Raw genomic sequence first — 23,131 nt, 5'->3', positions numbered from 1 at the left:
GAAATGACATCACAATTCTTTTTTATAAATAATATCTTTATTTAGCTCTATGGATTTACAAAAACGCATACAAAAAACGCGTGAAAAATGCAACAAAAATGCCTCAAAAACGCAATAAAATCACACGGATTTTCCACTGCGTTTTCTGCCAAGAGACGCAGAAACCGTGCAGAAATTCGCAACGCGCGCACATAGCCTAAATAATCTTCTTCCCTGGTCGCTGTGGGGATCTGTGCACAAAGGCCTCCTCCCTGTAACAACCTCTTACATTGAGAGGAAAGGGGGAGAAGAGAGCTGGGAGGAGCAGGAGTAAGAACTCTGATTAATTTGCAACATGTTTATGTTTTTTTTTTTTTTTTAATAAAAACAACTTAGGAAGTTGTTTAAGGTTAGGTTCACATTTATACAGTGCAGTCGACTTGATGTCTATGCCTGAACTCTGCAAAACGGTATTTAGAAGTACCACAGTATACAGACAGCTCCCCCTACTGGCCACTACAGGCAACCAGAATGTTATCATTTAAAAGGAACCTCTCACAAGGTTTTCTCAATGTACAGTAGTAGTAATACAGGACCTGAACAGGCTTCGAAAGATCCATGATCAAGTGTACCAAGGAAATCAAAGTGTGATGCACTTTTTTCTGATTCCAGTAATCTGTGCAGAGCTACAATGTGGAAAAATTGGATAGTTTCCTAAATATGCGCTTCCAGGCTTGATTGACATCCCCAGCCCATTTTTTAAAAAACAGCACATGTGCCATCTGCTCTAGGGCACATATAGTGTAGCATGAGATGAGGGATGTCAATAAATCCAGGAAAGCACATTTACAGCGCTGTCTCCCTGACTCATTCCATCACAGTTCGCCCTGGCGACTCATCCCATCACGGTTCGCCATGGTTACTCGTCCCATCGCGGCTACTCACTACGGAGTATGTACATAAAGTGCAGCACAGATTCATCTGAACTAAATGCAGAGATCCTTAGATCAGGAACAGAACAGACATTTATAGGACATTTGATAACTTTCCTAAATTATGAAAACATTTACAGCGTATACTGGATTAAACTTCTGAATCCAATTTAATATATATTTTAGGAGTCAGAGTTGGTCCATTTTATTCCAACTCCGAACCCTTACTCCGACTCCACAGCCCTGCCCTGACAAAGGCAAGCCACCGAAACGCGCGTAGAGGCAGTGGCACCATCGCATAGTTCAGATAAACATTCAGAAAACTCTTAGTTACACTACATGTCCCTCGTTGTATCTTAGCACTATGCACTTTATATGAACTTGCGTTGTTCTATTTACAATCACCTATACTCAGTCTTGGTGTTCCAACTCTAGGGGTATTTCAATTGTCTGCTGCTTTCATTTCATATGTCTGCCTGCCACTCATACTTTGGCTCATTACCATGCACTTTCTTGACCCACAACATTTTATGTCATTTTAAATATATAATAAAGATGGTCTTTTAACCAGTTCTTTGAGCGCCTTCCTCTATAATGTTCCCATCCCTGCTAATACGCTGCAAATCAATACTGAGAAACAAGTATCACAAATGCAAAAAAAAAAAAAAAGGAATATGAAGAAGTAAAGCAAGTCTAGGCCCATGACCATGGGGCAAAACTGTTCAAGTCAATCAACCCAATGAGGAGAGGCCAGAAGGGCCAGTGCAGCTCTGACTGACAAGGAGGCAAAAATACCATCATCTCTTTCCATGTCGTGTATGCGCCAATTTGTTGGGGTTTTTTTTATCCATGTGCATTAGACCACAGGTATCTCGCCTAGTCGTTGGTATTGTGAGCAAGCCCAACTAGCCAGGGCAAAGTAAAGCGTCATCTTCTACATGTCCGTACTTCTTGTAATTACGGTCTGTCCTATCCAAAACTGCTTGCAAGAAAATCAACTGCAGACTCACAAGCACAAAGTAAAAAAATTTAAAAAGTTAAAGCTAAATTTGTCATATTCAGCAGTCCTATGTAAAGTTTTTTTTTTCCCCCAATCACGGGACAACATGGGCTGTATTTAAACACCTCCACATGGAAATACACCCCACATCCTCTATAGGAAGAGATTAGGTCGCCTGCATATTTGGAACCTAAAAATGACTAAGCCATTGGCCCGTGATCAAACCAGCGCGTTTTCAATCCGTGTGCCAAATGGATAGCATAAGGAGAGCCCACAGGTCAATGTAAGTGAAAGGGTCAATTCGAATTAGCGTTTTAAGTAAATGCAAAAAAGTAAAAGTCCATGCAAAAAATAAATAAATACATAACACAATTCAGTTTTTCCTGTAAAACTCCATGCATGGAAAAAATGATGTTTTATTGCAGGACATCGATTTAAAGGGGTAGTCCATGACTTAACGGTATATATTAGTAGGTCATTGATATAATGTCAGTGAGGGGCTGACACCCGGCGGCACCACCACACATCAGCTGTTTTCAGCGCCTGCGGCAGCCGGATAGAAGCAATATCCGGCTCCATACACAGCGTAGTGGTCATATTCAGTACTGCACCTCTGCGCCCATTCAATTCAACAGGAGCTTATAATAGATTACCAATATCAATTCCGGCATTAAAGGGGCATGCCCTTTAAGACAGTGATATTTTGCTAAATAGGAAACTGAATTGTGGGTGTCCTACAGATGTTAAAACACCAAGCTAAAGAAAAATCGTCTTTTTTCTGGATGAAAAACTGAATACTTCCATACATTCGTCTAAATGCAAATATCAGAATTGGGTGATTTACCTTCTGAATAATTGCACATGTCGGCATCGGCTTTGTGTGCTTTTACAACTAGGCTGTTTTAGATTTTTACGGCCTCATTAGGATTGTTGTTTTTTTAACCCTTTCTACACATGTAAGGAATCAATTTTGCTGCCTGTTACATATAAGGCCTCTTTCACACTTCAGTCTTTTGACGTCAGTTGCAAATCGTCAAAGTGTGAAAAAACGGATCCGTTGCAGCCACCAGTGTACGGAATTTAAAGGAACAGAACTCTGGGGAGAGAGTGGGGGAGAGAGAGAGAGAGAGAGAGAGAGAGAGAGAGAGAGAGAGAGAGAGAGGGAGAGAGAGGGAGAGAGAGAGGGAGGGGGGAGAGAGAGGGGGAGAGAGAGGGGGAGAGAGAGGGGGAGAGAGAGGGGGAGAGAGAGGGGGAGAGAGAGGGGGAGAGAGAGGGGGAGAGAGAGGGGGAGAGAGAGGGGGAGAGAGAGGGGGAGAGAGAGGGGGAGAGAGAGGGGGAGAGAGCGGGAGAGAGAGAGAGAGGGCGGGAGAGAGAGAGGGGGAGAGAGTTTTGGGGGGGGTTAAATTACATTAATTAAAGCTTTTCCGGGCATGCTCAGCATAAAAAAGCGGAATCCGCTTGCAGATTCCGTCAATTGGCGGTTTGCAATGGATCTGTCGCCCATAGGCGTCTACTATAGCACATTGCGGACAGCGTTGGATCCGTTGCTATCCGCCGTTTCAACGCAGACAAAAAACGCTTTTGCAGGAGTCGGACTGAATGCGTTAATAAGAGAGTGGATTATGAGGATGCAGAAAGATCACAAAAACCAAAGATTCATCTCGAGAGGTAAAAATATTGCGAATGGAGCAGCTCCGTACATGGTATAAAGGCCGTACAACAATTGGCTGCTTGACGGAGGTCCGACACCCAGCACCCCACAAAGCTGATCTTGATGACCTATCCAGAATTATCAGGGAATCTGTTTCTTTCTCCACTTATGATCCACTTCTAATCTCCTACTCAAGCCTAAACAGACTGCCAGCTCACTGAGGTGTCAGATTACAGCTGCTGGGAGGAGGAGGGAGGAGAGTGGCAGAGACCCACACAGCTCAGTGGTGCTGCTTTCTAAGTGTTTATCTTATTCCTGTGCTGGATTCACAGCTACACTGCTCAGTACTGCTGCATAATGTCCTCCATGCTGCTGCTACTGCTTCTGAGCATGTGCTACATAGAGACAGGACAGCGGGAATTTTTGATGTCTTTGTGTGCTGTGTACAGGAGACATTTTTTTGCCGTAGAAAAACATGTGAAAACGCTTGAAAAAAAAATCAACGTACATAAGTATATAAGCCCATTTCTGTAGGACCGGAAGAGATGTCAAGAGAAAAACCAGATAAGACTCCAAGGAATTTCAATATCCAATCCCATACTTTCACGGGAGCAAGTTGCCACCAGCGGCTCACTCTCCTCTCGTCATTCATACTCAGGTGAGCCATGTGAGCATTTGTATGGGGTGAAGAGTAAGGAATAGCGCATGGCTATCACAGGAGGGTGGTCACACTAATTCAATGGGAACATCACACAGCTGTAAGACATTTTATTTATTTATTCTTTTATAAAAATGGACAATTCCTTAAAAATGGTTGTCCCAAGTATGACCGATCCACAGAAGAGGTAGACTAGCAGTCTGGCGTGTGTGGATCATAACTGGAAAACTTTATCCAACCTCGTACATAACGAAAATAATTCCCAGGGAGGACAGGGTTAAATCTCTAGCATAGGAGGTTAATTTAGGAAGAAAACAAATAGACCCAGAAACTTTCCAGTTGCTTAACAAGGAAAAGCACAAGCTGCTGTCCTGGTCTTTCTTTCCTTCCGCCTGGTAATATGAGAATTGCAGCGGTAAATTATTAATCGGCAAGACAGGACAGAAGCTCACAGCTCAAACTGTGCCAGTAAGGCAATGCCTGCAGGGAATTATTGTATTACTGGACCAAAATACACTTTTCTGAAAAAAGTGAAAAGATAAAGTTGTGTATAAAGGAAAAAAAAAAAAAAAAAAAAAAAAAAACAGAAATGAGAATGAATCTGTCACATGTATTATTAGACGGCTTGTAATAATCATGCTGATGGAGCAGAGGTGGTGGCGCAGTGGAGATGGCGCAGAGGTGGTAGCGCAGTGGAGATAGAGCAGAGCAGAGCTGAACACTCCACACTATCTCTATCCATATAATCGTACTTTTCTAAAAGTATCGCTTCAGAATAAACTTTTGTGTGTACATGAGGAATAACGCCATTTCTGGCCATTATGGGTCTGGTACCCCACACTTTTTCCTCTATGTCTCGCTCGCTCATTTTCAGTGGTTTCTGAGCTCCTAGATGCAGACTCGCTGCAATGATGTCTACCATGCAACCCACACAGACATGCAGGACTCCTGCAGAAGCAGTAGCATGGAGGACATTATGCAGTAGTACTGAGCAGAGTAGCTGTGAATTCAGCTCTGAGTTTACACTCACACATACAGAGACAATGCTGTGGTTTTATAGATGTACCTTTACTTCACTCTACGCTCCTGGACTTCTGTCTACATAGGAAGCTGCAATCTGATCACTCAGGTGATTTTCAGAATGAATGAGGAGTTCCAAAGATAGGGGGAAAAGAAGTGCCTCTTAAGTGGAGAAAATAAAAAAAATTCTGAGAAAATAAATTACAAAGTTTGCATGTACTACTGATATGAACAAACAACAGAGGCCATTTGTATTCTGCTTTCTGATGTTCCTCTGGCGTTCCTCATAGAAATGACTGACTAAATTGACAACATGGCATTAACATTTAGGAGTGTATTTCTACACAATTCAGCATTGCCCAATGAATGCAGCAGGCGTCAAGCTCATATAGGGATAACAGTAAACCCAGATATCAATTTATTCATGCTTCCAGGAGGAACAACAGAGGGATGGTATAACAAGAGTTCTAACAAAAATTCAAAGTTGTGTATATTACTGGAAGAGCCCAAGCTATAAATCTGAGGTCGACAATGATGGCAACTATGTGACCGAAGGGAGCAAAATTGTGTATGGTAATTTCCATCAAGAATCTTCAAGCATAACAAACAAGCTAATTATTCTCACACATCAGGGTATTGACACAAATATATGGTAGGGGGTTTGTAGATCTCTTCAATCAGTGGCAGTGTTTTTTATGTTTTGGAGAGTCTAAATCCATTTGCACAGTCAAAGTTAATGATAAAATTCTTGGTGCCAGCTGCCACCACTAGAGGGTGCTAACTACAGTGGAATCAATAATATAGTATTTAGGCCTCCTAGTGGCCATTTCAGGTTGCTGGAATTTTATGATTTCAGTAGATCTCTAGAAAAAGTAGCTCTGCGTTAGGGGCTTTGCACTTTTAACATGCCTGTGACAAAAAAAAAAAAAAAGCCATATTTATCCTCAAGTTCTGCTCTCTGCAGGATCGGAAAAGCTTATGCCCTTAAATTACTATCTATCAGGGCACTGGTGGCATTGACATCAATTCTTCCAGTCCTAAGGTTGTTACATTTGGCTGGAGACAGATGTAGCAGAGCCGAGTGCTGCAGTTTGCAATCTGTAGTCCTGTAAAGCGTGTACGGCGAAACTTCGCTGTGCAATATAATCTAGGCATGTGACAGCTGTGATACGTAAACGGGAGACCAAAGGGGATCAGTGTGCTAGCTTGAAGGGAATGTGTCATCAGAAAAGGACATCGTTTGAATCAAGTTTTTGGGTTAAATTATTTTCCAAAACGTTGGTAACTTTTCTTTTTTCATTTGTAACGCGTCTCTGGTCATCCTCCTTCGCTCATTGTGTTTCTCAGTGTCACTGGCAGCGAGAAGACTTCCTAATGATGCCATCAGCATACATTTTTCATAAAGTGATTATCTCCTTGGCAGAGTCATTGTCTTAAGCTTTCTCTCCTCTGCAATTGTTTTCCTTACTAAGCCAGGCTGCAATTACTGCGGTTCGAGGCCGGCATCAGCGCGGTTCGAGGCCGGCATCAGCGCGGGGCGAGGCCGACATCAGCGCGGTTCAAGGCCGGCATCCGCGCGGTTCGAGGCCGGCATCAGCGCGGGGCGAGGCCGACATCAGCGCGGTTCAAGGCCGGCATCAGCGCGGGGCGAGGCCGACATCAGCGCAGGGCGAGGACGACATCAGCGCGGGGCGAGGCCGACATCAGCGCGGGGCGAGGCTGACATCAGCGCGGGGCGAGGCCGACATCAGCACGGTTCAAGGCCGGCATCCGCGCGGTTCGAGGCCGGCATCAGCGCGGGGCGAGGCCGACATCAGCGCGGTTCAAGGCCGGCATCAGCGCGGGGCGAGGCCGACATCAGCGCAGGGCGAGGACGACATCAGCGCGGGGCGAGGCCGACATCAGCGCGGGGCGAGGCCGGCATCAGCGCGGGGCGAGGCCGACATCAGCGCGGTTCAAGGCCGGCATCCGCGCGGTTCAAGGCCGGCATCAGCGCGGGGCGAGGCCGACATCAGCGCGGTTCAAGGCCGGCATCAGCGCGGGGCGAGGCCGACATCAGCGCAGGGCGAGGCCGACATCAGCGCGGGGCGAGGCCGACATCAGCGCGGGGCGAGGCCGACATCAGCGCGGGGCGAGGCCGACATCAGCGCGGGGCGAGGCAGACATCAGCGCGGGGCGAGGCAGACATCAGCGCGGGGCGAGGCAGACATCAGCGCGGGGCGAGGCAGACATCAGCGCGGGGCGAGGCCGACATCAGCGCGGGGCGAGGCCGACATCAGCGCGGGGCGAGGCCGACATCAGCGCGGGGCGAGGACGACATCAGCGCGGGGCGAGGCCGACATCAGCGCGGGGCGAGGCCGACATCAGCGCGGGGCGAGGCCGACATCAGCGCGGGGCGAGGCCGACATCAGCGCGGGGCGAGGCCGACATCAGCGCGGGGCGAGGCCGACATCAGCGCGGGGCGAGGCCGACATCAGCGCGGGGCGAGGCCGACATCAGCGAGGGGAGAGGCCGACATTTGGGCGGGGTCGACATTTGGGCGGGGCCGACATTTGGGCGAGGCCGACATTTGGGCGAGGCCGACATTTGGGCGGGGAGAGGCCGACATTTGGGCGGGGAGAGGCCGACATTTGGGCGGGGAGAGGCCGACATTTGGGCGGGGAGAGGCCGACATTTGGGCGGGGAGAGGCCGACATTAGCGCAGGGAGAGGCCGACATTTGCGCGGGGCGAGGCCGACATTTGCGCGGGGCGAGGCCGACATTAGCGAGGGGCAGAATGGGGGGGTAACATAAGATCTCCTGCTAGAGTCACAAATAAATAAAAAAAATCTGAATTACAGCAAATAATTAACTAAGTGACACATGAATGACAGTGCTTACATGGCTGTCCTAAGAAACATCCCAGAGCTAGGTGGGATTTAAAGGGGGACCCTATTTTTTTTAAAAATGCACTGCATAAATCAATAGTACAAGTGAATATAAGAAACTTTGTGATATGTCTTATCAGGGAAATATGTTTCCATCTCCACTTATGAGCCACTTCTCTTCCTCGACTCACCATCCACTTAAAGCATTATTCCAGCTTTTTTTTTTTTCAGCGCTTGAGTGGTTCTTTAAACCCAAGTCCCCGCCTCCTGTCTTATACTCATGTTCTGGCATCTTCCCCCATTTTTCGGTGCTACTCCAGTCCCGCGGCACCATCTTGTGACAATCAGAAGCTACATCACAAGCTCTCAATGCAAGTCTGAGAGCCAGCACCAGACCAGAACGAGGCTCTCACAGACATGCAGTGAAGAGTGACCTCTGGCTCGCTCCATCCAACACTGGAGCAGCCATCAAGTCACAAACCGCCAGAGACAGACCGGAGTGACGGCGAGAGAAGGGGAAGACGCTGTAAGGCGAGTATGACAAGTCTGTTACCTCACCCCTGAGCTGGATTCACATCTATACAGCTCAGTACTGCTGTTTCATTTCCTCCCATGTTGCTGCTAGTTCTGTCTGTGCGCCAACTAAATAATGGAGAGCAGTAATCCACATCTCTGTGTGAGAGACATCATTATGGGCACTTCCGAAAGAGTATATGTATGATTTAAAGGGATTGTCCCAAAATCAATACATCGCCAGATAGGTGGTAAATGTTTAATTCCTAACATCATTGCCTCACCCCACCGATTATGAGAACGGAGATCCTGTGGGCCTCCATTTGAATGGACCTGCAGTCAGCAACCTATGAGACTGATCGAGAAAGGACAGCGCTCTGCTATCGGTGTCAGTCCCATAGATTTTAATAGAGGAGCTGAAAACACGCTCAGCCAGCGCTCTGTTCTACCAAAGCACATTAGACGCTCTGTTTTTGTGACCGGTGGGGTGTGGGGCAGAAGTGAGACCACCAAGGACCATACACTTATTGCTCATCCTATGGATCGGTAACACATTCTGGTTGTGGGAGAACCCTGGGATAAAAACAATAGTAACTCTAGTCACTCATAGCAAGCAGCAATCACTGATCACAACAACCACCTTTATTTATAAAAAATTTAAAAAAAAAAAAAAGGATCCGCACTAAGGACCATGAAGAAATAGCACCAAGATTTTTTTTCCCAATACAAACCAGATAGTGTGAAATATTCTCTATAATCTGTTCTCATTTCCTTTTGTATTCTATATTATGAAGCATACAAAATAGAGATGTACAATAGTCATTGTACAGGAGGAGGAGGTGAGCTGTGACATCACCCATTGTGAATGGCGGATCCTGTATTATCTACTGTATATAGAGATGTAATCAGTCATTGTACAGGAGGAGGAGGTGAGCTGTGACATCACCCATTGTGAATGGCGGATCCTGTATTATCTACTGTATATAGAGATGTTATCAGTCATTGTACAGGAGGAGGAGGTGAGCTGTGACATCACCTATTGTGAATGGCGGATCCTGTATTATCTACTGTATATAGAGATGTTATCAGTCATTGTACAGGAGGAGGTTAGCTGTGACATCACCTATTGTGAATGGTGGATCCTGTGTTATCTACCGTAGATAGAGGTGTTATCAGTCATTGTACAGGAGGAGGAGGTGAGCTGTGACATCACCTAATGTGAATGTCATTGTACAGGAGGAAGAGGTGAGCTGTAACATCACATTTTGTGAATGGTGGATCCAGAGTCATCTATTCTCTCAAAGTGATATTTTTTATGGTTATCCTGTCTGTGGTGATAATGGGTATGGTTAAAAGTGACATCTACAGAACAGGAAATATCAGGCTGTTAGACTCAGTGGTGAGAAAACAAAATGCAAGATTCAGTTTATTTGAAAAATAAATAAACGACATAGAAAATGAAAAAAAATACTTACAAAAAAGTGCCCACCATAAAACTTACATTACAGATGGACAGCCGTACATTTGAGAGGTCACTATATGGTGCTACATTTCCCTGCAGAGAACTTTAAATACCAAAACCCCACCCCTTTAAGTGCCATGCATATGAATACAGCAGCTCCCTCCCGGTTAGTTTATCTCCTGATGATCTCCATGGAGAGTGACAGCATATGTGCATCTAGATCTCTCCTAGGCCATGAAGGCATGGACCCCCCATTTCCAGTTATCAGTGGGGGTCCCCGTGGATACACAAATAACAGAACGACACAAGCATGGATCCAGGTCACGTACCTTGTCTGAGGCTTCGGAGGCCAGCAGGTTAGTGGCCAGGGTCTGGAGCTTGTGATGCGCCACCGTCTTGAGCGCTGCCAGGCTGCGTCTGGTCATGGCCTGCTTCAGGTTGACGGCTGAATGGCTGAGCGCGTCCACGGCGGCAGGAACAGCTTCATCGCATGCGTTGAGAATCTCCACTGCGGTGATGCCCATCACACAGCGATCCAGGGCACCTTCACAAGAACAAACGCTCGGTCAGTACACACATGCAGGGGTTCCCCATCCCCGCCACATAAAGCCCCCCTGAGCACTGTAGGACGGCACTGGAAATCATGAAAACTCACAAGAATTGGAAGTTGCAGAACTTTACATACACATAAGCTGTACAAAAAAGTTTAAAAACAGAAAAACTCTGTAATAAAAGGGAAAATTTTCCCTTTAACCAACTGAGTTTATACCACAGATCGCTGGTTGCAGCTGTGTCCTGATTGGCCAGCATCAGAAGATGAAAAGGACATGTCCATGGAGAAGCTCTGTGGTACACACCCAGCTGGTTAAAGGGAAAATTTGCATCTTTATTCATAGTAGGGTGGGGGGAAATAACTTTGGAATGGAGGGGCGCAAAAAAAAAAAAAGAAAAAGAAAACAAAAACAGTTGGCACGTGACCAGTGATGTATGCTAAGGGGGCTGGCAAACTGCTTATTTCCATAGCCGAGAAAGCCCCCTTGTGTGTATGAAACATCCCTTATGGAGAAGGGGGCTGGCTCACTGCTTATCTCAATAGCTGAGGAAGCTCCCCTGTGTGTATGAAACATCCCTTATGGAGAAGGGGGCTGGCTCACTGCTTATCTCAATAGCTGAGGAAGCTCCCCTGTGTGTATGAAACATCCCTTATGGAGAAGGGGGCTGGCTCACTGCTTATTTCAATAGTCGAGAAAGCCCCATCTCTGTGTATGAAACATCCCTTATGGAGAAGCTACTGAAATGAGCAATGAGCCAGCCCCCTCCACATACAGCACCAATCAACTGCAAACTCTCCTGTGTTGGACGCAGACTGGAAAAGCATTTTCCTGGGACCCGAACTTGTAGCTGAAAATTGTGGCACCTTTCCTGGAAGAAATGACTTTACAACCACCAGTCACCCGGGCAAGGACTTGCAGCAGGATAAGGCGACTGGTGGTCGATACATCACCAGTTCCGGTCTGGCGGAGGGGGGCAGATTCCAGAGGTAAGCATATCTAAAGCATCCCTTCCGGCCCCCTTTAAGCACTTTCAGCAACCATTTTTGTTTTCTATCTACATGTACAGCACTGTGGACTATGTTGGTGCTATATAAAGATAATTGCTATTAGATGCACCAGGACAATACTACATTGGTTACGAGGGTGGACGGGTGGACGTAGCCTCTATGTCATCAGCTCTGCTCGTAGAGAAGTCAGCATGGAGAGATTGTCATGTCCACCTCTCATGCGGCAGCTTTACAGGAACGCAGACAGAATCATCCAAGTCATTTTGAGATGGAAAAAGTCATTGAGCACCCTCCCCCCCCAAAAAAAAAAAAAAAAATGAAGAGCGGCGCCTCTTTCGAGTGGTCCGTGAGAAAAGCTTTGCGCTGCTCTGAACTCTTGATCCCTGCATCCTTTGCCGGCGTGCCAGGAGGTACACGCGGCCCCTCCACAGCGAGGAGCGACTAAGCTGGTTTCAGAAAATTGTTGCAGTAATTGGCTCTGGATGTATCAATAGTGGAACAGCCGCTACAGCTGCGGGCTCTCCGGCTGCCGCTCCTTCCATCACAGAAGCCTGCGGGGGGCATTACCTAATTTAATTTTGATTGCAAGACAATCTGAAGACACACATTGAAGTGTATCAGAGATCCCCTGTAGGTTCTTGATCAACCTTCAAAGAAGTGGGACACACGGCGGTGTGATGGCAAGAGAGGCAGGTTTATTAAAAAGGAGAACGCTTGCAAGTCCTCTTCATATACTGGAGATACGGGAAGGCGGGAGAAGAAGGGCTGCGCTAAATAATGGAGGTCCATAGGGGCATGCGTAGGTGACTGGTACTGCAGGACACCGTTACGACATGGTACCGCAGCCTAGCATCACTCATATATGGCCGTACTTGGCACCGCAGCCTAGCATCACTCATATATGGTCGTACCTGGTACCACAACCTAGCATCACTCATATGGTCGTACCTGGTACCGCAGCGTAGCATCACTCATTTGGTCGTACTTGGCACCGCAGCCTTGCATCACTCATATATGGCCATACTTGGTACCGCAACCTAGCATCACTCATATATGGTCATATCTGGTACCGCAACCTAGCATCACTCATATATGGTCATATCTGGTACCGCAACCTAAAATAACCCTTATATATGGTCGTACCTGGTACAGCAGCCTAGCATAACCCTTATTTATGGTCGTACCTGGTAACGCAACCTAGCATCATTCACATATGGTCGTACCTGGTACCGCAGCCTAGCATCACTCATATATGGTCGTACCTGGTACCGCAACCTAGCATCACTCATATGGTCGTACCTGGTACCGCAGCCTAGGATCACTCATTTGGTCGTACTTGGCACCGCAGCCTTGCATCACTCATATATGGCCATACTTGGTACCGCAACCTAGCATCACTCATATATGGTCATATCTGGTACCGCAACCTAGCATCACTCATATATGGTCATATCTGGTACCGCAACCTAGAATAACCCTTATATATGGTCGTACCTGGTACAGCAGCCTAGCATAACCCTTATTTATGGTCGTACCTGGTAACGCAACCTAGCATCATTCACATATGGTCGTACCTGGTACCGCAGCCTAGCATCACTCGTATGGTCGTACCTGGTACCGCAACCTAGCATCAATCATATATGGTCATACCTGGTACCGCAACCTAGCATCACACTTGTATATGGCCGAACCTGATACTGCAGCCTAGCATCACTCATATATGACCGTACCTAGTACCGCAGCCTAACATTGCCCTTGTATGGCTCCATAATTGGCAGCGCACTTCAGCATCACTCTTATATATGACCAAACCTGGTACCGCAGAAGCCTAGCATCACTCTCATATATGGCCGTATCTGGTTCTGCAGCCTAGCATCATTCTTACATTTGACCGTACCTGGAACCACAGTTCAGCATCATTCCAACAGTCAATGGTACCGCTGTCTAGCACCGGACTTGCACGTGGCCGTACCTGGTACAGCAGTGTAGCACCCCTCCTATATGTGGCCATGCCTGGTACTGCAGTGTAGCACCCCTCCTATATGTGGCCATGCCTGGTACTGCAGTCTAGCACCCCTCCTATATGTGGCCGTACCTGGTACCGCAGTGTAGCATCCCTCCTTTATGTGGCCGTACCTGGTACTGCAGTCTAGCACCCCTCCTACATGTGGCCATACCTGGTACCGCAGTGTAGCACCCCTCCTATATGTGGCCATACCTGGTACCGCAGTGTAGCACCCCTCCTATATGTGGCCGTACCTGGTACCGCAGTGTAGCATCCTTCCTTTATGTGGCCGTACCTGGTACTGCAGTCTAGCACCCCTCCTACATGTGGCCATACCTGGTACCGCAGTGTAGCACCCCTCCTATATGTGGCCATACCTGGTACCGCAGTGTAGCACCCCTCCTATATGTGGCCGTACATGGTACCGCAGTGTAGCACCCCTCCTATATGTGGCCGTCCATGGTACCGCAGTGTAGCACCCCTCCTATATGTGGCCGTATATGGTACCACAGTGTAGCACCCCTCCTATATGTGGCCATACCTGGTACCGCAGTCTAGCACCCCTCCTATATGTGGCCATACCTGGTACCGCAGTGTAGCACCCCTATATGTGGCCATACCTGGTACTGCAGTGTAGCACCACTCCTATATGTGGCCATACCTGGTACTGCAGTGTAGCATCCCTCCTACATGTGGCCGTTTCTGGTACCGCTGTATAGCACCCCTCCTATAAGTGGCCATACCTGGTACCGCTGTGTAGCACCCCTCCTATATGTGGCCATACATGGCACCACAGTGTAGCATCCCTCCTATATGTGGCCATACCTGTTACTGCAGTCTAGCACCCCTCCTACATGTGGCCATACCTGGTACCGCTGTGTAGCACCCCTCCTATATGTGGCCATACCTGGTACTGCAGTCTAACACTCCTCCTACATATGGCCGTACCTGGCATTGCAGTGTAGCACCCCTCCTACATGTGGCCATACCTGGTACCGCAGTGTAGCGCCCCACCTACATGTGGCCGTACCTGGTACTGCAGTAGCGCCCCTCCTACATGTGGCCATACCAGGAACAGCAGTGTAGCGCCCCTCCCATATGTGGCCGTACCTGGTACTGGAGTGTAGTACCACTCCTACATGTGGCCGTACCTGGTACAGCAGTGTAGCGCCCCTCCTATATGTGGCTGTACCTGGTACAGCAGTGTAGCTCCCCTCCTATATGTGGCTGTACCTGGTACAGCAGTGTAGCGCCCCTCCTATATGTGGCCGTACCTGGTACAGCAGCTCTGCAACACATATATCCAATAATTAAAAAACTAGAAATGGCTACAAGCAATATACTGCAATAGCCATGAGTATATTCTGTGCACCGCAAGATGCATATGAATAGTTAATCCCCAGCCGTATTATTGCCATTCTGGTCCATCAATGAGATCTTTAGCTGCAGGTATTAAGAAAAGAAACAGCCTGCGGGGCAGTAAGACTGCGGACGATGTCTGCCGAGGTACAAGTACAGGGGGGATTCCATGCATCCAGTGTGGCCCGGCAGCACATACACATATTGATCCATACTGGGAGATGTAAGCAGTCCAGCTCCATATAAGAAACGGAGCATCATCCCAAAACCGAACAATCGGTACCGGATCAGCAGCTGCTCCGCACTGCAGCACGCGACCTTCTGTTTCTATATGAAAGGTACCTGGCCCCCTGAATCATTATTATATCCCACCCGCCATAGACGGGATCAATCCAAGGAATAATTGTCCCTTTATACTGGGGTTGTCCCACTAAATACAATTATCACCTATACACATGTATGATGGCTTGGAATAGGACTACTGGGACCGCCACCGATCACAGGAATGGGGGGGGGGCAGTGTCTCCTGTATGCATGGACTTGTAGTGCACATACACAGCAAACAACCACTGCTCCATTCACTTCTAAGGGACTGACGGAGACAGCCGAGCACTATCTTTGCACCTGATTGATGGGAATCATGGGATCCAGCATCCCAAGACCAGCAGTGAATCTGCGGGACCACCGTTCCTGACAGTGTCTAAGGGACTAACGGAGATAGCGAAGCACTATCTCCACGTATGTTTGGCGATTGCTGGGACCCTCAGTGGACAAGTGATTAGGGATTCCGAGAGGCCACCAAGGAAATACGCTTTGGTGGCAGTCTGTTCACATTAGCCTGTTCTCGGCACCAAAGATGCTAACATAAACCCCTTCTCTGCCCCAAATCACCTGGTATAGACCAGTGCTACACATATTAATCCCTCCACAGCTCTAGACCACCAAGGAAACTAACAAACCCCTTTTCTGCCTAGATCACATTGAATGGTGACCACGTTCTTCTCTACAAGTTCACCAGGGATACAGATATTAACTCCTTTCATACCTCTTTGGGTACAGATCACAAATGATACACAAATTAGCACCCCTTGTCTACTTGAGACCTCCAGTGCAGGGAAATATAAAAAAAATGTTTCAGTATATCTTATCAGAGAAATAGGCTTCTTTCTCCATTTATGAGCCAATTCTCCTTCCTCTTGAACTCACCATCAACTACGAAAAAAAAATATGAACAACTCAACTCCATCTTCCTCAATTCAAAAGCATTGCCAGCACAGTGAAGGGTCTTTTACCTCCCTAGCTGAATTCACATCTACACTGCTCAGTGCTGATGTATAATTTCCTCCATATGCTGTGAACGGCAGAGATCATAGCAGCTAGTCTTCTCCCCCTAGCTCAGAATCAATTGCTAATTGAGAGAGGGAAAAAACTGGTGAAAAAGCTGGATGCAAGCCATATAACGGCTAGGAATAGTGGTATTCCTCATGTACATATAGGACAGCTTATTCTGACAGCTATTTTCACCCAATGTCTTATCCGAAACAAGAGAGATGCTTGCGTTTATATTAGACAACTTCAGACTATGTGGCTACTCTTGTTATTTTTTTTTCTCATTAATGTACACTCTGCATCCCATCTTGACAGAAAAAACAGAAATGTAGAAATTTTTGCAAATTTATTAAAAAAGAAAAACTGAAATATCACATGGTCATAAGTATTCAGACCCTTTCCTCAGTATTGTGTAGAAGCACCTTTTGAGCTAGCACAGCCATGAGTCTTCTTGGGAATGATGCAACAAGTTTTTCACACCTGGATTTGGGGATGCTCTGCCATTCTTCCTTGTAGATCCTCTCCAGTTCCGTCAGGTTGGATGGTGAACGTTGGCGGACAGTCATTTTCAGGTCTCTCCAGAGATGCTCAATTGGGTTTAGGTCAGGGCTCTGGCTGGGCCAGTCAAGAATGGTCACAGAGTTGTTCTGAAGCCACTCCTTTGTTATTTTAGCTGTGTGCTTAGGGTCACTGTCTTGTTGGAAGGTGAACCTTCGGCCAAGTCTGAGGTCCAGAGCACTCTGGAAGAGGTTTTCATCCAGGATATCTCTGTACTTGGCCGCATTCATGTTTCCTTCAATTGCAGCCAGTCGTCCTGTCCCTGCAGCTGAAAAACACCCCCATAGCATGATGCTGCTACCACCATGTTTCACTGTTGGGATTGTATTGGGCAGGTGATGAGCAGTGCCTGGTTTTCTCCACACATACCACTTTGAATTATCACCAAGAAGGTCTATCTTCATCTCATCAGACCAGAGAATCTTATTTCTCATAGTCTGGGAGTCCTTCATGTGTTTTTTTTAGCAAACTCTATGCGGGCTTTCATATGTCTAGAACTGAGAAGAGGCTTCCGTCGAGCCACTCTGCCTTAAAGGCCCGACTGATGGAGGGCTGCAGTGATAGTTGACTTTGTGGAATTTTCTCCCATCTCTCTACTGCATCTGTGAATCTCAGCCACAGTGATCTTGGGGTTCAACTTTACCTCTCTCACCAAGGCTCTTCTCCCACGATTGCTCAGTTTGGCTGGACGGCCAGTTCTAGGAAGACTTCTGTTGGTCCCAATCTTCTTCCATTTAAGGATTATGGAGGCCACTGTGCTCTTAGGAACCTTGAGTACTGCAGAAATTCTTTTGTAACCTTGGCCAGATCTGTGCCTTGCCACAATTCTGTCTGAGCTCCTTGGCCAGCTCCTTTGACCTCATGATTCTCATTTGGTCTGACATGCACTGTGAGGTTTTATATAGAGGTGTGCGCCTTTACAAATCAAGTCCTATCAGTTTAATTAAACACAGCTGGACTCCAATGAAGGAGTAGAACCATCTCAAGGAGGATCACAAGGAAATGGACAGCACGTGACTTAAATATGAGAGTCTGGGCAAAGGGTCTGAATACTTATGATAATGTGATATTTCAGTTTTTCTTTATTAATAAATTTGCAAAAATTTCTACATTTGTTTTTTTTCTGTCAAGATGGGGTGCAGAGTATACATTTACGAGGAAAAATGAACTTTTTTGAATTTACCAAATGGCTGCAATGAAACAAAGTGAAAAATTTAAAGGGAATCTGTCATCCATTTTTTGCCCTATGAGCTGCCGGTATTGACATCAGGGGCTTCTCTACAGCATTCTGTAATGCTGTAGATAAGCCCCCCGATGTAACCTGAAAGATAAGTAAAAGGAGTTAGATTATACTCACCGGGGGGGGGCGGTCCGGTCCGATGGGTGTCGCGGTCCGGTCCGACGCCTCCCATCTTCATACGATGCCGTCTTCTTCTTCACTTCCTGTAGTGGCTCCGGCGCAGGCGCACTGCTCTGCCCTGTTGAGGGCACATCAGAGTCCTGCAGTGCGCGGGCGTCGGGAGAGGTCTGGTGCCTGCGCACTGCAGTATTCTGCTCTGCCAGTGCGCCTGCGCCGGAGCCACTACAGGAAGGGAAGAAGAGGACGGCATCGTATGAAGATGGAAGGCGCCGGACAGGACCGCAACACCCATCGGACCGGACCGCCCCCTCCGGTGAGTATAATCTAACTCCTTTTTCTTATTTTTCAGGTTACATCGGGAGCTTATCTACAGCATTACAGAATGCTGTAGATAAGCCCCTGATGTCAATGCCGGCAGCTGATAGTAAAAAAAAAAAAAAAAAAAAAAGGGTGACAGATTCCCTTTAAAAGGGGTCTGAATACTTTCTGTACCGTGTCTGTGTATACATATATATCTTTTGAAAAGGGAAAATGCTCTATTAATAAATTCATATTTGAGCGATATTGATGCGTACGGCCATCACACGCCGCCTGACTCCGCAGCACTGGGTGGAACAGTGTAATCGTACTTTGTGAAAATGAACTTACCGGTATCCATCTGCCAGACATAGACAGAGCCGTCTGAGCAGCCGACCACCAGATAGTCGTCCGATGGTCTCCACTTTATGACTTGGATGGGGAAGAGATGGCGGGAGGCCAGCATGATGCATTTTCTCTCTCTCAAACTCAGGAGGCCGACGGAGTGATCACTGGCCACCGAGGAGATGCAATGCTGCACTCGTGTCTGCAACGGAGAGAGCAAAGGAGACGTCACTCAGTGTTTGTGTGCCGCGACATCAAAACATCATGAAACAGCCGACCCCTCCTGGGTATGGTGCAGGTTCGGCTCCTGAGCCCGCTCCATACATCTGCACATCTACTCCTGTCAGCCTGCAGCCACCATAAGTGCATCTTAAATACCACTACTGAAATAAGGGTGTCTGTCCCTTTAACCAGTTCATTAACAGGATAGGCACATTTTCAGATTATATTGTACATTTTAACGACTCTTACATTTTTTTCTCATTTGGATATTGAAATACTTTTTGACTCTTTTTTCATGATACATAGGGATTAATTTTTGTGTGCCTTTATTTTCTGATATAGAGGCAAACTAAGACGAAAAATAGGAAATGTCTGTCAATTTTTGGTACTTCTTTTCTCTCAACCCCAAAGGACCGTTAAAAACATTTGAAATTGTGTTCCCCGTTCTGTAGAAATTACGCTGATGTTTCACATACAGTGGGGAAAATACGGTTAGCATTTCATACACTGCTGATTTGCAAGTTTTCACACCTACAAAGAATGGAGAGGTCTGTAATTTTTATCACTTGAGAGATGGAATCCAAAAATAAAATCCAGAAAAATCACATTTTAGGATTTTTACATAATTAATTAGCATTTTATTGCATGAAATAAGTATTTGATCACCGACCAACCAGCAAGAATTCTGGCTCTCACAGACCTGTTAGTTTCTCTTTAAGAAGCCCTCCTACTCTGCACTCATTACCTGTATTAATTGCACCTGTTTGAACTTATTACTTGTATAAAAGACACCTTTCTATTTCCTTCTATGACGGTATCACTGATTGGGTGGATCAAGGAAATGCTGTAGATATAGTATATCTTGACTTCAGCAAAGCATTTGACAAAGTCTCTCATACAATCCTTATTGAAAAAAATGACTAAGTATGGAATGGACAAGGCAACTGATAGGTGGATTCATAACTGGCTTAGTGATCGTACCCAAAGAGTGGTCGTAAATGGCTGCACATCCAGTTGGAAGAATGTCTCAAGTGGGGTACCACAGGGCTCTGTCCTGGGCCCTGTATTGTTCAACATTTTTATCAATGATTTAGATGAAGGAATTGAGGGTAAACTGATTAAATTTGCTGATGACACAAAGCTAGGAGGGATAGCTAATACTAGAGAAGAGAGAAAGAGAGGATTCAAAAAGATTTAAATGAACTGGAGAAGTGGGCAGCAACTAACAGAATGGTTTTTAACAGGGAAAAATGCAAAGTACTACATCTGGGCAATAAAAATGAAAAAAGCATATACAGAATGGGAGGAATAGGGCTAAGTGACAGCACATGTGAAAAAGACTTGGGTATACTAATAGATCACAGACTGAATATGAGTCAATAGTGTGATGCAGCAGCAAAAAAGGCAAATGCAATTCTAGGATGTATTAACAGAAGCATACAGTCTAGATCACGTGAAGTCATTATTTCCCTCTACTCCTCTTTGGTCAGATCTCATCTGGAATATTGTGTCCAGTTTTGGGCACCACATTTTAAAAAAGACATCAACAAACTGGAGCAAGTTCAGAAAAGAGCGACCAGAATGGTGACCGGTCTGCAAACCCTGTCTTATGAGGAAAGGTTGCAGGATTTGGGAATGTTTAGTTTGCAAAAGAGAAGACTGAGAGGAGACTTAATAGCGGTCTACAAATATCTAAAGGGCTGTCACATTGTAGAAGGATCATCTTTATTCTCATTTGCACAAGAAAAGACTAGAAGCAATGGGATGAAACTGAATGGGAGGAGACACAGATTAGATATTAGAAAAAACTTTTTGACAGTTAGAGTGATCAATGAGTGGAACAGGCTGCAACGAGAAGTGGTGAGTTCTCCTTCAATGGAAGTCTTCAAACAGAGGCTGGACAGACATCTGACTGGGATGATTTAGCGAATCCTGCTTTGAGCAGGGGGTTGGACCAGATGGCCCAGGAGGTCCCTTCCAACTCTACGATTCTATGAGTCTATGATTCACCTGTCCACACATTCAATCACACTCCAACCTCCCAACCATGGCCAAGGCCAAAGAGCTGTGTAAGCACACCAGGGACAAAACTGTAGACCTGCAAAAGGCTGGGATGGGCTACAGGACAATAGGAAAGCAGCTTGGTGCGAAGGCAACAACTATTGGCACAATTATTAGAAAATAGAAGAAGCAGAAGATGACTGTCAGTCTTCCTCGGTCTGGGGCTCCATGCAAGATCTCGCTTCATGGGGGTAAGGATGATTCTGAGAAAGGTCAGGAATTTGCCCAGAACTACAAGGGAGGACCTGGTCAACGATACAAACAGAGCTGGGACCACAGTCTCAAACATTACATTTAGTAACACACTACTCCATCATGGATCAAAATCCTGCAGGACACACAAGGTCCCCCTGCTCACTCCAGCACATATAAAGGCCCGCTTGAAGTTCGACAATGACCATTAGGATGATCCAGAGGAGACATGGGGGAAGGTCATGTGGTCACATGAAACCAAAACAGAACTTTTTGGTATCAACTCTACTCGTTGTGTTTGGAGGAAAAAGAAAGGAGTACAGCCCCAAGAACATCATCCCGACCGTGAAGCATGATGGGGGAAACACCATACACTGGGGGTGCTTTTCTGCAAAGGGGACACAACGACAGTACCGTATTAAAGGGAGGATGGATGTATAGCGAGATTTTGGCCAACAACCTTCTTCCCTGAGTAAGATGATGGGTCGTGGCTGGGTCTTCCAGTATGACAATGACAAACACACAGCCAGGGCAACTAAAAGGAGTGGCTCTGTAAAAAGCATTACAAGGTACTGGACTGGCCTAGCCAGTCTCCAGACCTGAAACCAAGAGAAAATCTTTGGAGGGAGTTGAAACTCAATGTTGCCCAGCTACAGCCCCGAAACCTGAAAGATCTGGAGATGATTTGTATGGAGGAGTGGGCCAAAATCCCTGCTGCAGTGTGTGCAAACTACAGGAAACGTCTGACCTCTGTAATTGCAAACAAAGGTTTCTGTGCCAAATATAAAGTTCTGATTTTCTACTGCATGAAATACTAATTTCATACAATAAAATGCAAATTTAATTACATAAAAAACAAAAATAAATTCAGAAAATCAGATTGTAAGATTCTGTCTCTCACAGTTGAAGTGTACGTGCCATAAAAATTACAAACCTCTACATTCTTTGTGGGTGTGAAAAATTCTGCAGTGTATCACATGCTTATTTTCACCATTGCATTTTTTTCATTGAGGGCAGGGCTAGGTACAGCGATTAGACTGACAGAGTCTTTATTTTCATTTATTCTATTTTTTCTTTTCATTTATTTCACAAACTATGCTCCCCCCATAAGATCTTAAAAAATCTTGTAGAAGGTGGGAAGTATTTTAACATATTTATACATTCTTTTTATTGCAAAATCTCCCCTATAATTAGGGCTGGTATCTTACCCCAGTTATAGGGGAACTTCAGCCTTTTGCCTGTATAGCAGAATTCTGTAAAAGAAGGTGGCTTCAGTATCCAATGATGATCAACTTGCTTTATTATGGTATCACATATACAGAAACAGCAACAACTGTTGCCATAATTAAACTAAAAGATCATCACTGGATGCTAAAGCCACCTTCATTTAGTTGGATTTTGCTTGGAAAAAAGGATCATCCCACATTTAACATTTGTGCATCTACATGGTATTGAAGCTTGATGCTGTCTCAACACCACTATTATTTGCATAGCAGAACTGACTGAGTCTCCTAGGACCCAGTATCTCCTGCTTCGCCCCTACACCCTGTGATCACACATTCACTGGGTTCGGAGAAGGAAGCAATGTCAGTGCTTCCTAACTTTTTACATAAGTGGTGGTTCAATGCCGTGTATACAGAGATCATCGAGAGGCTCCTCTCTCCAACAGCTGCCCGGTCTCATGAAAGCTGGTTACACTGCACTGACATTTTAGAACGTCAGCGAAGGATAAAGTGTCGACCACACACATTTCTGTAGTT

The 23,131-nt window shown here is 46.1% G+C and overlaps 1 protein-coding gene across 9 annotated transcripts in view; it reads right to left on the bottom strand.

The window, feature by feature from the left end:
* Window positions 1-23,131, bottom strand: part of WDR7 (WD repeat domain 7) — a 402,328-nt gene that overhangs the window by 287,605 nt on the left and 91,592 nt on the right. For all 9 annotated transcript variants that reach the window (XM_073584835.1, XM_073584827.1, XM_073584830.1 and 6 more), the window contains 2 exons: window positions 18,903-19,098; window positions 10,412-10,626 (listed from right to left, as the gene is read on the bottom strand). In XM_073584835.1, the coding sequence (XP_073440936.1) occupies window positions 10,412-10,626; window positions 18,903-19,098 (411 nt within the window). The remainder of the gene's footprint in view (window positions 1-10,411; window positions 10,627-18,902; window positions 19,099-23,131) is intronic.

Source organism: Dendrobates tinctorius, unplaced genomic scaffold (assembly GCF_039654945.1).
Source record: "Dendrobates tinctorius isolate UK_male_01 unplaced genomic scaffold, ASM3965494v1 ptg000085l, whole genome shotgun sequence".
Classification (NCBI taxonomy): domain Eukaryota; kingdom Metazoa; phylum Chordata; class Amphibia; order Anura; family Dendrobatidae; genus Dendrobates; species Dendrobates tinctorius.
The sequence above is the reverse complement of the archived record's forward strand: the minus strand, read 5'-3'. Positions and strand labels throughout refer to the sequence as shown.